The following is a 13620-nucleotide window of genomic DNA, read 5'->3' as shown; positions in this document are numbered from 1 at the left end:
TCTGCTATGGCTTCCCACTGGCTGGTTGTAGGACACGGCAAACAAATCGGGCCGGAGGGCTTTGCAGACCTCGGACAAAACGCTGGACGCAGTGCTCGACGCCAGTTTGAAGCTAGCCGCCACAGCCAGCTGGTTTTCACCCGAGGCAAAGTTTTCTGCGTCGCCTGCGCCTCAACATTTGTATGATCAACATTTATTCAATGTTGAGGAGCTGAAGATCCACATTCAAGCGTGCCATCTTGCATTGTTTATTTTTTCTCCGTTAAACTAGACAAGAGGAAGTCAACAAGCATGCCCCAAAACCGTACAAACACAACACAACACCCCTCTCGTGGCTTGGCGGTGAATTACAGAGCAACGCGTCACCTGGCCGAAGAACCATCGAGTGTCGAATGACGCTGTAGTCGCTGCGCCGTCAACGCAACACGGTAGCATAACTCAGGCTTAACCCTGCAGCATATTGGGCTGGCATGACACAAAAAAATAAACAAATTAATCCGCAAAATCAATTGAACCCGCAGTCCTTCTGCATACTATATAGTAATGGCTGGAATGTTGAAAATGATTAGTCCGCTGGTCACATTCGCCTTCTTCCTCAATTTTTCCTTCTTAATTTTCATGGCGCGGGATTAAAAAAATTGCTTCCACGCACACCCAAGCGCTCCATTTCATTCAAGAGCATAAAATACCACGTGTAATATGAAATAAACGTGCTTTTTTTGTGTCACGGGCACATTAAACTGTGAGCTGCGTCGATTTGCGTGCGGACGCGTTCCGAAATCATCCGGGTATCTCGGAGCTGTTTTTGCATTCTGATCATTTTTTAGGAATAATAGAATAAAAAGGACCAAAGTGGTGATTTGTTTGGCTAGGAAGCCGGCGGCAGAGCGGCAAATAACAAACAGCTAAACAGCAGTTTGACGGTGACTGACTGCCTCATCAATCTGCAATGCGCTATCAAGTTGGCACAGAATTCTAAATGATGGACGGCTCTCGTTGAAATAAACACTTTTCATCTATAAAGCAACCAACATGAAGAGAATCACAAAGTAGAATAATAGGACTCTCGCTTCATTGGGAATTTCAAATGTCACTCAAACAACAAACTCAACTTTCAAAGCCTCATTTTGAATCCTCAGCTTCATCTCGAAACTCCTGAGTATATGCAAAATGCTTGACTCCAAATTAAGACTTTTTAAAAGGATACCAAGTTGCCAGGATCTTGAAACCCTCCGCCGAGACAGGAAATTCTTGACGTGCTTCATGAGGAGCGTCAGGTTGCCCGACGCATCGTCTCGTCGGAAGAGTTCGAGGGAGACGCCGTACCTGTTGATAGTAGTGTACGAGTTAATCAAACTATCAAGTTTTGATTAACAGATCCAATGTAATAATATGGATTTAGTTCATTTTTAAATGTGTTTGAAGCATGTAGGGCTGCTGCTACCAATTATTTAGGTCATCGATTAATCTATCAATTAGTTTGCGTAAAGAGTAATCGGATTACGAACATTTAATGTGTTGTAGAATAAATTTTAGGATATTTAAAACAAGTGTTTATGCTTGCAATAATATTTTGGCTTGCTAAGATTACACTTTCAAAAGAGCATTAAATGCGAACATAAAATTCCTCACTGTTTCTTCAAACTATGCAGAATAAACAATAAATGCATTCAAAATTAAATTAAAATACCTGAATTTAGCTTCAAACGATATAAAAATAAATGAGGGTCTAAGTACAACAAACAAACAATCAGCTAACACAGCATAGTAAAAGTCAGCTAGCTTTAATGCTATATATTGCAATTTTTTTTGTTTTGTTTTGTTTTTTAACAATGGTCTTAACAAATCGTTCAAACATATATCCCCACAAAAAACTGCTAAATATACTTCAAAACGAAATAACGAATGCATAAACAACATATTAGCTCATACAAAAACATACTGTACCTTATGTTGGTCTTAACAGGGAGCATGTTATATTCACTATTGCGGCTATAGAGGGCAGTGTATCCGCCCTTATCAATAAAACTAAATGCAACCCTCCAGAACAAACCATTACAACGTCAGTCTAATTAAATGAATCCTCGAAGCAATATAATTAGATTCAAAGCTTTTTTTTTTAAATCGAATTACTCGAGTTAATCGACTATTCGTTGCAGCACTAGAAGTATGTACAGTGTTATGAAAAAGTATCTGAACCTTTTGGAATTCCTCACATTTCTGCATAAAACCACCATCAAATGTGATCTGATCTTTGTCAAAATCACACAGATGAAAAAAACTGCTTTAACTAAAACCACCCAAAAATTTATAGGTTTTAATTTTTTAATGAGGATAGCATGCACACAATGACAGAAGGGAGAAAATAAGTAAGTGAACCCTCTGCCTAAGAGCAATTGAAACCAAATTTTACCAAAAAATTTAAGTCAGGTGTGTGCCCAATTTATAGCTGCCCCGCCCACTATAAAACACACACCTGGTAAGAATTGTCTTGATGAAAAGCATTGTCTGATGTGCATCATGGCTCGGTCAAAAGAGCTGTCTGAAGACCTGCCATCAAGGATTGTTGATTTGTATAAAGCTGGTAAAGGATACAAAACCATCTCTAAAAGTCGGGATCAAAATCAAGTGAGTCAGAGAAGTTGTCTACAAATGGAGATTTGGCACTGTTGCTTTTCTCCCAAGGAGTGGCCGTCCACCAAAGATGGTGCCAATAGTTCAGCGCAGAATACTCAGAAAAGTAAAAAAAGAACCCTAGAGTGTCTGCTAAAGACTTCAGAATATCTCTGCGCACACATAAACTATATGTAAAACTATGGCCAAGAATGGTATTCATGGGAGGACTCCACGGAGGAAGCCACTGCTGTCTAAAAAACCATTGTTGCTCGTTCAATGTTTGAACCTCTGTGGAATTGGACACTCCACAGAGGTTTTGGCAAAATATTTTGTGGACTGATGAAACCAAAGTCGAATTGTTTGGGAGTAACACATAACGTCATGTGTGGAGGAAAAATGGAACACCTCACCAACATCAACACCTCATCCCCTCCATGAAGCATGGCGGAGGGAGCATCATGATTTGGGGCTGTTTTGCTAACCTCAGGGCCTGGACAACTTGCGATCATAAATGGAAGAATGAATTCAAAAGTTTACCAGAATGTTTTGCAGGAAAACCTGAGGCCGTTTGTCAGACAGTTGAAGCTAAAAAGAGGAAGGATGCTGCAACAAGACAATGATCCAAAACACAGAAGTAAATCAACTACAGAATGGTTTCAGAAGAACAAAATATATGTTCTGGAGTGGCCAAGTCAAAGTCCTGATTTGAACCCCATTGAGAAGCTGCGGCATGACCAAAAGACAGCGATTCATGCCAGACATTCCAGGAATCTGGGCCAAGATTAGTCCTGATCGATGTGCCAGACTGATCTGCAGCTACAGGAAGTGTTTGGTTGAAGTTATTGCTGCTGGGGGGGGGGGGGCACAAAATATTAAATCTGATGGTTCACTTACTTATTTTTCCCCCTTCTGTCATTGTTTGCATACTATCCTCATTAAAATATTAAAATCTATAAATGTTTGGGTGGTTTTAGTTAAAGCAGACACTGTTTTTTTATCTGTGTGATTTTGACAAAGATCAGATCACATTTGATAGTGATTTTATGCAGAAATGTGAGTAATTCCAAAACGTTCAGATACTTTTTCATACCACTGCAAAGATGTATAAAACTACCAAATGTTCATCCAATCTGGAAAAACTGAATTATTGAATAATAATATCCTTCTATTTCAAGGGTGTTCTCATTACTAAAACACCATTAACAGCAAATGACGCTGACATTTAAGTTTTCCGCAGCTCTAGTCATCGTAAAATGGCAGGATTGAAAAACACAGGAAAAATGGATGGTCTAAAAGTCAAAGACGTTGGTGTGTGGTTATGACAGTGCCTCCCGCTGAGCGCCGAATCACATTTGAGCATTTTTCTTCCAGACATTTTTGTAGCACGACAATTTGAGGTATGAGGGTTTGATTATAAAACACAGGAAAGGCATACAGTTACATAGACAGCAAATTACGAAACACTTGTTAAATTTTCACTGTTTTTTATAACAAACTGTAAAAAGTAAAATGGAGTACTAACTACGAGAATAAAGTCGTAATATTACAAAAAAGATTTAAAACGTGAAATTATGAGAATAAATGAATATTACCAGCAAAAAAGTATACTACGAGATTTAATTTTTTAGTTGTTGTTTATGTACTGTACGTAATTCTTCGAGACATAGTGATACGTCACCGCCATTAAAACAAACAATAGTGAGCGTCTTGTGAGTGTATTTTAGACACAGTAGTATTTTACTGTGACACAAAGTATTTCAGTGTATTTTTCATTAATGGAAAGCGGCATGGAAAATGAATGAATGAATGAATGAATGAATTACGTAAAATCACGGAAAGTAACATCCGTGGAGTTGGCCCCCCATCGGATGCAAATTTATGTATTGTTTGTGCTACGTTTGTGCTGTAAGAAGTTTCGTTTGTGCTGCTATCGTTTTCAAGATACCGTATTGGCCCGAATATAAGAAGGCCCAGATTATGAGAAGACCCCCTCTTTTTCAAGACTGAAGTTTGAAAAAAAGACTTTTTGACCACCATATTAATTTTTATTCAGAAAATAATTACAGTACATCTGAACAAATGATTCTAACAATATATTTGAGAGAAAAAGCATGTTGTTTTGCCTCATTCAAATCTTAATATCTGAACATTTACATATGTAAACTAAAGTGCAATCACATTCGTAAATGAATGGCTTCTGGTTTTTGAAATGTAAATAAACCATTCTATTATGATAAAGTAATAAAATTGCAATAACTGCATTAACCATCAAAGTGAACTCTAACTGTAGCTGTAGTCTTGAAACAAATCTGAATAAGGAAAAACATTGCAATAAAATAATGCAAACTGGTTAAACTTGAGAGTAGCTCAGATTTGTCATGACAGAACATCGCTTCAATGATATCTGGCGCCATCTAGTGTCGTGAATGGATATAATGTCTAGATCACGAATATAAGACGACCCCCACTTTTTCAGTCTTATTTAATTGCAAAAAACACCGTTTTATATTCGGGCCAATACGGTATTTACAATTCTTTTACAGGTCAACGAGCCCCCCATTTTGATTTAAAATGAGTTAGATACGGAAAAGCTGTGAGTGATGTCATCACCCGAAATTAATACCTCGATATCTATTATTGATAGCAGAACAAACTAAACATTTTTTACAGCTCAAACGAGCACAAATGTAGCACTAACGAACAGCACTATTTTGGGTCCATTTTGCAATAAACGAGGGGCGGCGTGACATCATCACTCAAAACGAATATCTCAATACCTAAAAAATTATAGCAGCACAAACGATTGACACAATTTTGACCTATTTTTAATCAAAATGGGGGGCCTTAGATTGACCTATAAAAGAACTGTATATATCTCAAAAACGATAGCAGCACAAATGAAACTTTTTACAGCACAAACAAGCCCAAAAGAAGCACAAACGATTGACATCATTTTTATGATAAAAATTTGCGTCTGATGGGGGGGCATCTTCACAGAGGTTTTTATAAATGTACACTAATTTGATTATTTTCAAGGTAAATGCTTGTCATTAAAGTAATGTACAGTCAAAATAATTTTTTGACGGTCCCTTACCTTGCTGTTATTCGACTATTTAATCCAGTAAAATAACATTTTTGGCTTTAGAGTATTTTCATATTCTCAAGTTTGTTTGTTTTCTTTCTTATAATTTTGATATTTTTACAGTGCACGGATTTTGATCAATTAAACTTGTATCTCAAAGCACCACTATAAATTAGACATACCTGAGACAAACATCCATGCCAAGGATTTCCACAGGTGACAACTCCACGCCGTCCACACTCATCTCCTCGGCTGTAAAAACCATTGAAAGAGAAATAATTCATTGGGCTACAAATACCGTAATTTTCGGACTATGATCCACTACTTTTTTCCCCCTCATTTTGAATCCTGCGGCTAATAGTCTAGAGTGGCTTATTTTGGGTTCATAGTTAACACTTTGACAGCGGCGTCATAAGACTGCCAAAAGACCGTCAAAATTATGACACGACACTATCATGGGCATTAATGAATGCTTATGACATATGTCATTAAGTGTCATAGTGCAAATTACAGTATGTCACTAAATCCATTTATGCCCAGCACAGATCTTTTACATCCATTTAAAAGTGAGATAATTTGCTGGAATTTGCCCAAAATGACATCTGTCATAAGCATTCATTACTGCTAATGGTAAAGATGTCCCGATCGATCGGCATCCCAATCGATCAGGTCCGATCATGTCATTTTCAAAGTATCGGAATCGGCAAAAAAATATCGGACATGCCTTTTTTTTTAATATATATATTTTTTAATTACATCGTTTTCTAATTGTATTTAGCGTTACAGACAAAATGTCTCACACTCATCCAGAGTCTTTAGTTTTGGCTTAAAGTAGGGCTATCAAATTTATCGCGTTAATGGCGGTAATTAATTTTTAAAAAATTAATCACGTTAAGATATTTAACGCAATTAACGCATGCGCTGCACGACCCACTCACGCATTGTAGTGTTCAATCTATAATCGCGCCGTTTTACCTATATATAGAGCTAAAAGGCAGCGTAAAATGAGTAGAGTGAATTTTGGCAATCCTTGGAGCCTTTTTTAAGTTGACTAAACCCTTAAAATCCCTCTCTCAACAATTAGAAATATCGTGGGAAGCAATGTGGGGAAGAAAGGTAGTAGTTGATCTTTTTCTTAACACCCTATGTTAATTCCCAACGCAGAGAAGATATATCAATTGGTGCCACTACGCACAGTCATGGTTGCACTTCCCATCATGCATTTGGGCAGAACAGTTAAATGGCTACAGTATCATTTACTGAAAGCTCAACAAATACACTAGATGGCAATATTTAGTCACAATATACAAAGTCATATTTATCCTTTAAGAATTACAAGTCTTTCTATCCGTGGATCCCTCTCACAGAAAGAATGTTAATAACGTAAATGCCATCTTGAGGATTTATTGTCATAATAAACAAATGCTGTACTTATGTACAGTATGTTGAATGTATATATTCGTCCGAGTTTTATTCATTTTTTTCTTAATGCATTGCCAAAATGTATATGATCGGGAAAAATTATCGGGAATGATTGGAATTGAATCGGGAGCACAAAAAAAGCAATCGGATCGGGAAATATCGGGATCGGCAGATACTCAAACTAAAACGATCGGGAGCAAAAAAACATGATCGGAACAACCCTAGCTAATGGCAGTGTCATGTCATAATTATGATGGTTTTATGAGAGTCTTATGGTGCCACTGTCAAATAAAGTGTTACCAAATACCATAATTAGCAATTAATGAAACAACTGGAACAGTAACTGAAGAAGTAATTCGCAGAGAACATACATTTTGATTGTTTTTTACATCTGTAGCACTGCAATGCATGCTAAGAGGCATTTTGGATGACAACAGTCTTAACAGCAGGTGGCAGCAGAGGTTGACTGTCTCCCCCAAGGGAGCAGTGATGGCCAAATGAAGCTTCTTGAAGCAATGAAGCTTTGCAGCCAATTGATTCCAATTGGTCCAAGAGGACAGCTGCGGCTTATAGTCAGGTGCGCCTTATAGTGCAAAAACCTGTTAAACAATTTCCATGCCATTCACGGCTTTGGACGTCCAATCAGTTTTGACTGGGGGAGCGAATGAATGCAGTCAAAACAGGTTGGACGTCTATTGCCGTCAATGGCGCCCAATCCCCATCAACCTAGCAACTCTCTCATCAATCATAAAAACACATCATGTACACCTCGCACTCCTGTGGCACTATAGATGTAATTGTGTATCGGAATGACATTTTATGTTGAAAAATGTCTTCGTGGCTTCCTGCCGGTGGGGAAAACATCACTTTTTTTTATTGTTATTGTTATTATTACGGTTCACGGGGAGGAAAAACACAAATTACAACATCATCGTACACTCAGTATGATGTAGGACACCCATTCAGCTACATCTGCGCGCTACTAGTGCTGGTAGTGAAACGCTAGCTGTTACCTAGTACAATTTTATAATGTCAAGTCAGGAACACGAGGCGCCATATAAAAGCCACTCTCGTTTGCGGCCCATTTTTAAAAAGAATCGTCCGCCCCCGAGCGCACGGACGAAGAGGAGAGGAGGGCTGACGTGACAGAGGTTAATGCTCGCCAAATGAGTCTGCTCTCGGCACACAATGAGAGTGCTCGAGTGGGGTTGAGGCGCCAGGCTTACAGCCAAGAGACACGCGCGCGCACAGAGCCCATTTGGTTTCTGATCTCTTAAGCTGTTATTTGCAAGGATTGATTATAAGAATTTAGCCATGAGAGTATGTGTATGTGTTGAGAGTAGGGGTGTCCAAGATTTCAAAGCATATACTGTAAAGTGGTGACTTGTGTTTTGAGTGATCTGGCTTTCAAAAATAAGCCTTTTTTTTGTTTGTTGTTTACTTCATGTACTGTTGATTTTAGGTCACTTCCTGTGAATTTTACAGCAATTTCAGGTCATTTATTGTTGATTTTGCGGCAATTCTAGGTGAGGTCATGTTGATTTTGTTGGTCAAAAATGAACACCAATGGAATTTTTTGTGGGTCGACCAATCAAGATTTTTTTTTTGTTTAGAGGGGCTGAGTGAAAGTGGGAAATTCAGGTCACTTATTTTTTATTTTGGGGCAATTCTTGGTGATCAAATGAAGATTTTATTCTGTGAGGCTGAGTGAAAGCGGCAATTTTGGGTCAGTTATTATTGATTTTGGGGCAATTCTGAATGAGTTCATGTTTATTTTTTGGTCGAAAATGAACACATTTTATTTTTATGTGGGTCGAGCAATGAAGATTTGTGTGTGCGGGGGGGGGAGCGCTCAGTTTCAGCTGACACTGTTCACTGATGGTTGATTTTGGGGAAATTCTAGATGAGTTCATGTTGATTTTTTTTGGGTCAAAAATGAACACCAACTGAGATTTTTGTGGATCGACCAATTAAGGTTTTTTTTTTTTTGTGAGGCTAGTGAAAGTTGCAAATTCGGGTCACTTAATTTTGATTTTGGGGCAATTCTTGGTGACTTCATGTTGATTTTTTGGGGTCAAAAATGAACACCAATCGAAATTTTTTATGGATCGACCAATGAAGATTTTATTTTGTGAGGCTGAGTGAAAGATTTCAGGTCACTTATTTTTCATTTTGGGGGCAATTCTAAATGAGTATATGTGATTTTTTTTATGTCAAAAATGTTTTCTTTTTTTTTATGTAGGTCAAGCAAGGAAGATTTTTTTTTTTTTTGTGGGGCTTAGTTCCAGCTGATTCTGATCACTCATTGTTGATTTTGGGGCGATTCTAGGGGAGTTCATGTTGATTTTTTTTGGTAAAAAATGAACACCATGAGATTTTTGTTTTGGTGGGCGGAACAATTAATTTTTTTTTGGGTGAGTGAAAGAGGCAAATCTGGATCACTTATTCATTTCCAGGTCATTTCCAGCTGATTATGGTCACTTATCGTTGATTTTGGGGCAATTTTAAGTGAGTTAATGTTGATTTTTCTGTCAAAAATAAACACCCATAGTGAATTTCTTTTTGGTAGGTAGAGAGATTGCCGGTGCCAGGATTAGAGATCAGGTAGCATAGAATAGGATGTCAACATATCCACACTTACAGGTGATTTACATAATACTGGGCTCTCCACCCCACCTAACCACATTTACTTTTGACTTACCTTCCCTCCTCTTTCTCCTCGGTTACTAGGCCCCCCACATGGTGTTCACAAGTAATTAGCTAACAATAGCACCATTATGTTCAGAGGTAGCATAGGTGTGCAATAAAGTATTTATAAAACATTCTGAACAACCACAATGAGAGTGTATCAAACTCCAATGTAAGACATTTCAGACCATAAGGACACACAGATTCCTCTGCTCTGTGTCTAAGCAGGTGAACAGGACAGGTTAAAAAAAGGAATGAAAAAAAAAAAGCAGGAGGAGTCGTTCCTTTAATTGTGGGCGGTGAATGACTTCATCAATTAGAGAAGGTGTCGATATTCCAATAGGTCACACAATGGTGCATGTGCTCGTTTATCATTTTCAGCAACTACACAAACCCAAGGTTTGGAATTAAAGTGGATGGTGGCTCAATTAAACAACTTATTATTTGATGTAAAATGCAATTTTTTAAATACATTTTGAACATTTTTAATCCACATTGGTAACTTTAAATGAATTTGGTTTAGTGCTCGATTAAGAAAAAAAATTTGAATTAAATTTTGCTACTCGAGGATTCGTTTAATTAAAGTGGTGTTGTAATGGTTTGTTTTGAAAGTGTTTTGAAAGAATTTAGTTCTATTTATTTGGGTGGATACACTGCCCTCTAGTGGCAACAGTCAATATGACATTACTCATTTCACATGGCTGAATCCAGCTGCTCCCTGTTAAGACCAACATAAGCTAAGTTTTTGTTTGAGCTAATGTTTTTTTAATGTATTCGTAATTTAGCATTTTATAGCATTTAAGCACGCTGACTTTTGTTATGTAAGTTAGCCAGTTGTTCTTTTGTAGTACTTAGATCCTCATTTATTTATTTTTTTTATACTGTTTGAGGCTCAGCTCAGGTATTATTATTTTTTTATCTTCCTTATCCGATTACTCCATTATTCGAACTTACTAAAATAATCGATAGCTGCAGTCCTAATTTGGTTTAAATTTAGATATGGCGGAAAACAAAGACATGACTGAAAAAGCAGTTTCTGCTCTTGCAACCCTCTATAAAATAAACTGCTGTATTTTAAGCCAAAAGAACTGTTGTGTTTGATAGAACAATATATCTATATGCTGCCATAGGAGATTCATGGCGCATTAAGCCCCCGAACTATTTTTAATTTGTCCCTTTTACCCTGGGAACCCCAGTTTACAGACGTCATTTTTAGCTTAGAATCATTAATCGATGTCCAATATTTCATTTTAAAAAAAAAAAACGACTTTGAAAAATGATTCACTCGCATATATTAAACTTTTAAACAAATTACATCACAATGAAAAAAATGGTGTCTGTAAGAAAGTCACGGATAACTACCTGATAACGATCGCTTAATTGTATTTTTTTTTGTTATTGTCCCATTTTCCCCGTTATGTTAGATGATAAATAATTGATCCAAACAAAGAAAAATTGAAAAAAAAAAATGTTTAAAACAGTATATATATAAAAAAGAAAATCTCGACCACTCCTTGATGTCTGCGATTTCTGCATCGCGACCCTTGTTATATTACCATGTTTTACCCATGAAATCCCCAAAAAATGCGGCTCTGGCCATTCACAGCTGTGTCTAGACACTCGGTGAGATATGCTACATGGAATTTTTTAATCGAAAAGAGGTAAGTACGCAATAATATCTCGTTAAAATCCTGGCGTCTTTAATTCTGCTCTCACCTCCAGTTAGGGTTTTGCTGTTTAAAAAAAATGTTTTTTTTTCAAAATGCCCTCCTGTTCAAAATGTTTCTCCCCCCCAGAAAATTGAGATTTTAAGCTTTCCAATGATGTATCACATATGCATATAGGACAATTTTGAAATTTGGCCAAATTGGGGGCCCCAGAGAGAACTTCAAGTCACCTGAGTGTTTTCCGCCACATATTTGTGTTGACCTAATAAGATTATTTTGGCTTTACTTACATTAATTTGGTTTTCAATAATGATTTTTTTTTTTGTAAATTGGTTTTTCACTTTTTTAAAAATAATTTAGCTTCCTGAGTGTATACATCTCTTAGTCATAAAGTGTTTTACTCGTGTCCTTTTTTGGCTTTTTCTGGGCCCACGTACTTCCCCACTCAACTGAAGCATCCATTTACCGTAAATGTATATTGTCATCACACAAATGCATCAATAGCAGGCAGTGAAAGAGCACAGGTGTCTTGAGAACAAAATGCGTGCCTCGCCGCGCTGCCCTTTAGCCACCTTTCTCACGTCAGAGTTGTCAAAACGAAAAGGAAGAGGCAGTCGGACCGAGAATCGCCGCTCCGCACTCACTGACCTTTGTTGTAGTCGGGCGGAGAGAAGAAGCGCTCCGTGGAGTATTTGGACAGATGAAGCACAACCTTCTCCAGAAGGTCAGCCAACACTGCGCAAGAAAACAAAAACGCATGAGATGACAACATAAAAGAGCATAAAACAGCCGAGATGTCATTTGACATCATCATTGGACAAGGTTTGTCTGCTTAGGAACATTAGAAATGAAGGCATTTTTCTGATCATGCTTTTCGTGTCACTGACGATGATGGATGTCCAGTCAATTTTGACTGGGAGGGGCGGGATACCCTCCGATTTTTAGGTTACTCCCCGTTGATTTGGGGGTAATTCCGCGTCACTTATAGCTGATTTTGGGTCAATTTCTGCTGATTTTAAGTCAATTCCTGCTGATTTCATGTCACTTCCTGTTGATGTTGAGCCACTTGCTGTTGGACAGATTTTTGTTGATTTAGGGTCATGAAGGGGTCATTTGTTAAGTTTGGGTCACTTCCTATGGATTTTTGGTCACTTTCTAAGGAGCCCCTAAAGGTACATCGACAGAAAATGAATTTAAACAATCCGGTGCACACCAGAAACTATATGGTAAACATCAGCATTATATAACATTTAAGCTAGGGGACTTTTGCTATGCAAGTTAGCCAATTGGGCTAACTTGCGTAGCAAAGTTCGGTTAAGTCAATTGTTCGGTTAAAGTCAATAAAATATTCTTTGGTCGATCCACAAAAAAATTTCGATTGGGACTCATTTTTGACCCCCTCAAAAAAGTCAACATTAAATCACCAAGAATTGCTCTGAAATCAACAATAAGTGACCCGAATTTGCCACTTTCACTCAGCATCACAAAATAAAACATTCAATGGTCGATCCACAAAAAAATTCGATTGGTGCTTATTTTTTACCCCAAAAAAATCAACATCAAGTCACCAAGAATTGCCCCAAAATCAACAATGAGTGACCCGAATTTACCACTTTCACTCAGCCCCATAAAACAAAAAATAAATCAATTGTTGTCCATTTTTGAGTGAACAACAAATTGAACTAACTTGCATAGCAAATGTCCGCTAGCTTAAATGCTATATAATTCTAATGTTTACAACAATAGCGTTACAGCACGAATGCCTTTTTTAGACCGTGACGTCAACATCAAAACCCGGTAATGGGTCAACATATACATGCCCTCGCATACAATCCATGTTACTGCTTGTTTTGTGCCAGTAATCTTTCAAAAAAGAACATGCCGAGTAAACACTGCTGCTATGGAACTTGTAGAAATGACTCACATTACAACATATGAAGGATGCTTTTTTTCATATGTTTCCCGAAGCCAAAAATGAGGAGGAAAAAATGTGAAGAATGGATCAACTTGTGTGGACGTCCAAAAGACCAGTTTAACGCCAGCATGGTGAAGCCATTCACATTTCATACGCAGTAAAAATTTTGTTTGGGGCCATGGTCCTATAGAGGACGAAGAGGTAAACCATTGTGATATTTTTAGTTATTT

At 37.6% G+C, this 13620-nt stretch overlaps 1 protein-coding gene across 5 annotated transcripts in view; it reads right to left on the bottom strand.

Moving 5' to 3' along the window:
- The window catches only part of tbc1d32 (TBC1 domain family, member 32), a 105574-nt gene that overhangs the window by 26898 nt on the left and 65056 nt on the right, over window positions 1-13620 (bottom strand). For all 5 annotated transcript variants that reach the window (XM_057822883.1, XM_057822882.1, XM_057822885.1 and 2 more), the window contains 3 exons: window positions 12124-12210; window positions 5881-5950; window positions 1208-1326 (listed from right to left, as the gene is read on the bottom strand). In XM_057822883.1, the coding sequence (XP_057678866.1) occupies window positions 1208-1326; window positions 5881-5950; window positions 12124-12210 (276 nt within the window). The remainder of the gene's footprint in view (window positions 1-1207; window positions 1327-5880; window positions 5951-12123; window positions 12211-13620) is intronic.

This window comes from Corythoichthys intestinalis, chromosome 19, assembly GCF_030265065.1.
Source record: "Corythoichthys intestinalis isolate RoL2023-P3 chromosome 19, ASM3026506v1, whole genome shotgun sequence".
Lineage (NCBI taxonomy): Eukaryota > Metazoa > Chordata > Actinopteri > Syngnathiformes > Syngnathidae > Corythoichthys > Corythoichthys intestinalis.
The sequence above is the reverse complement of the archived record's forward strand: the minus strand, read 5'-3'. Positions and strand labels throughout refer to the sequence as shown.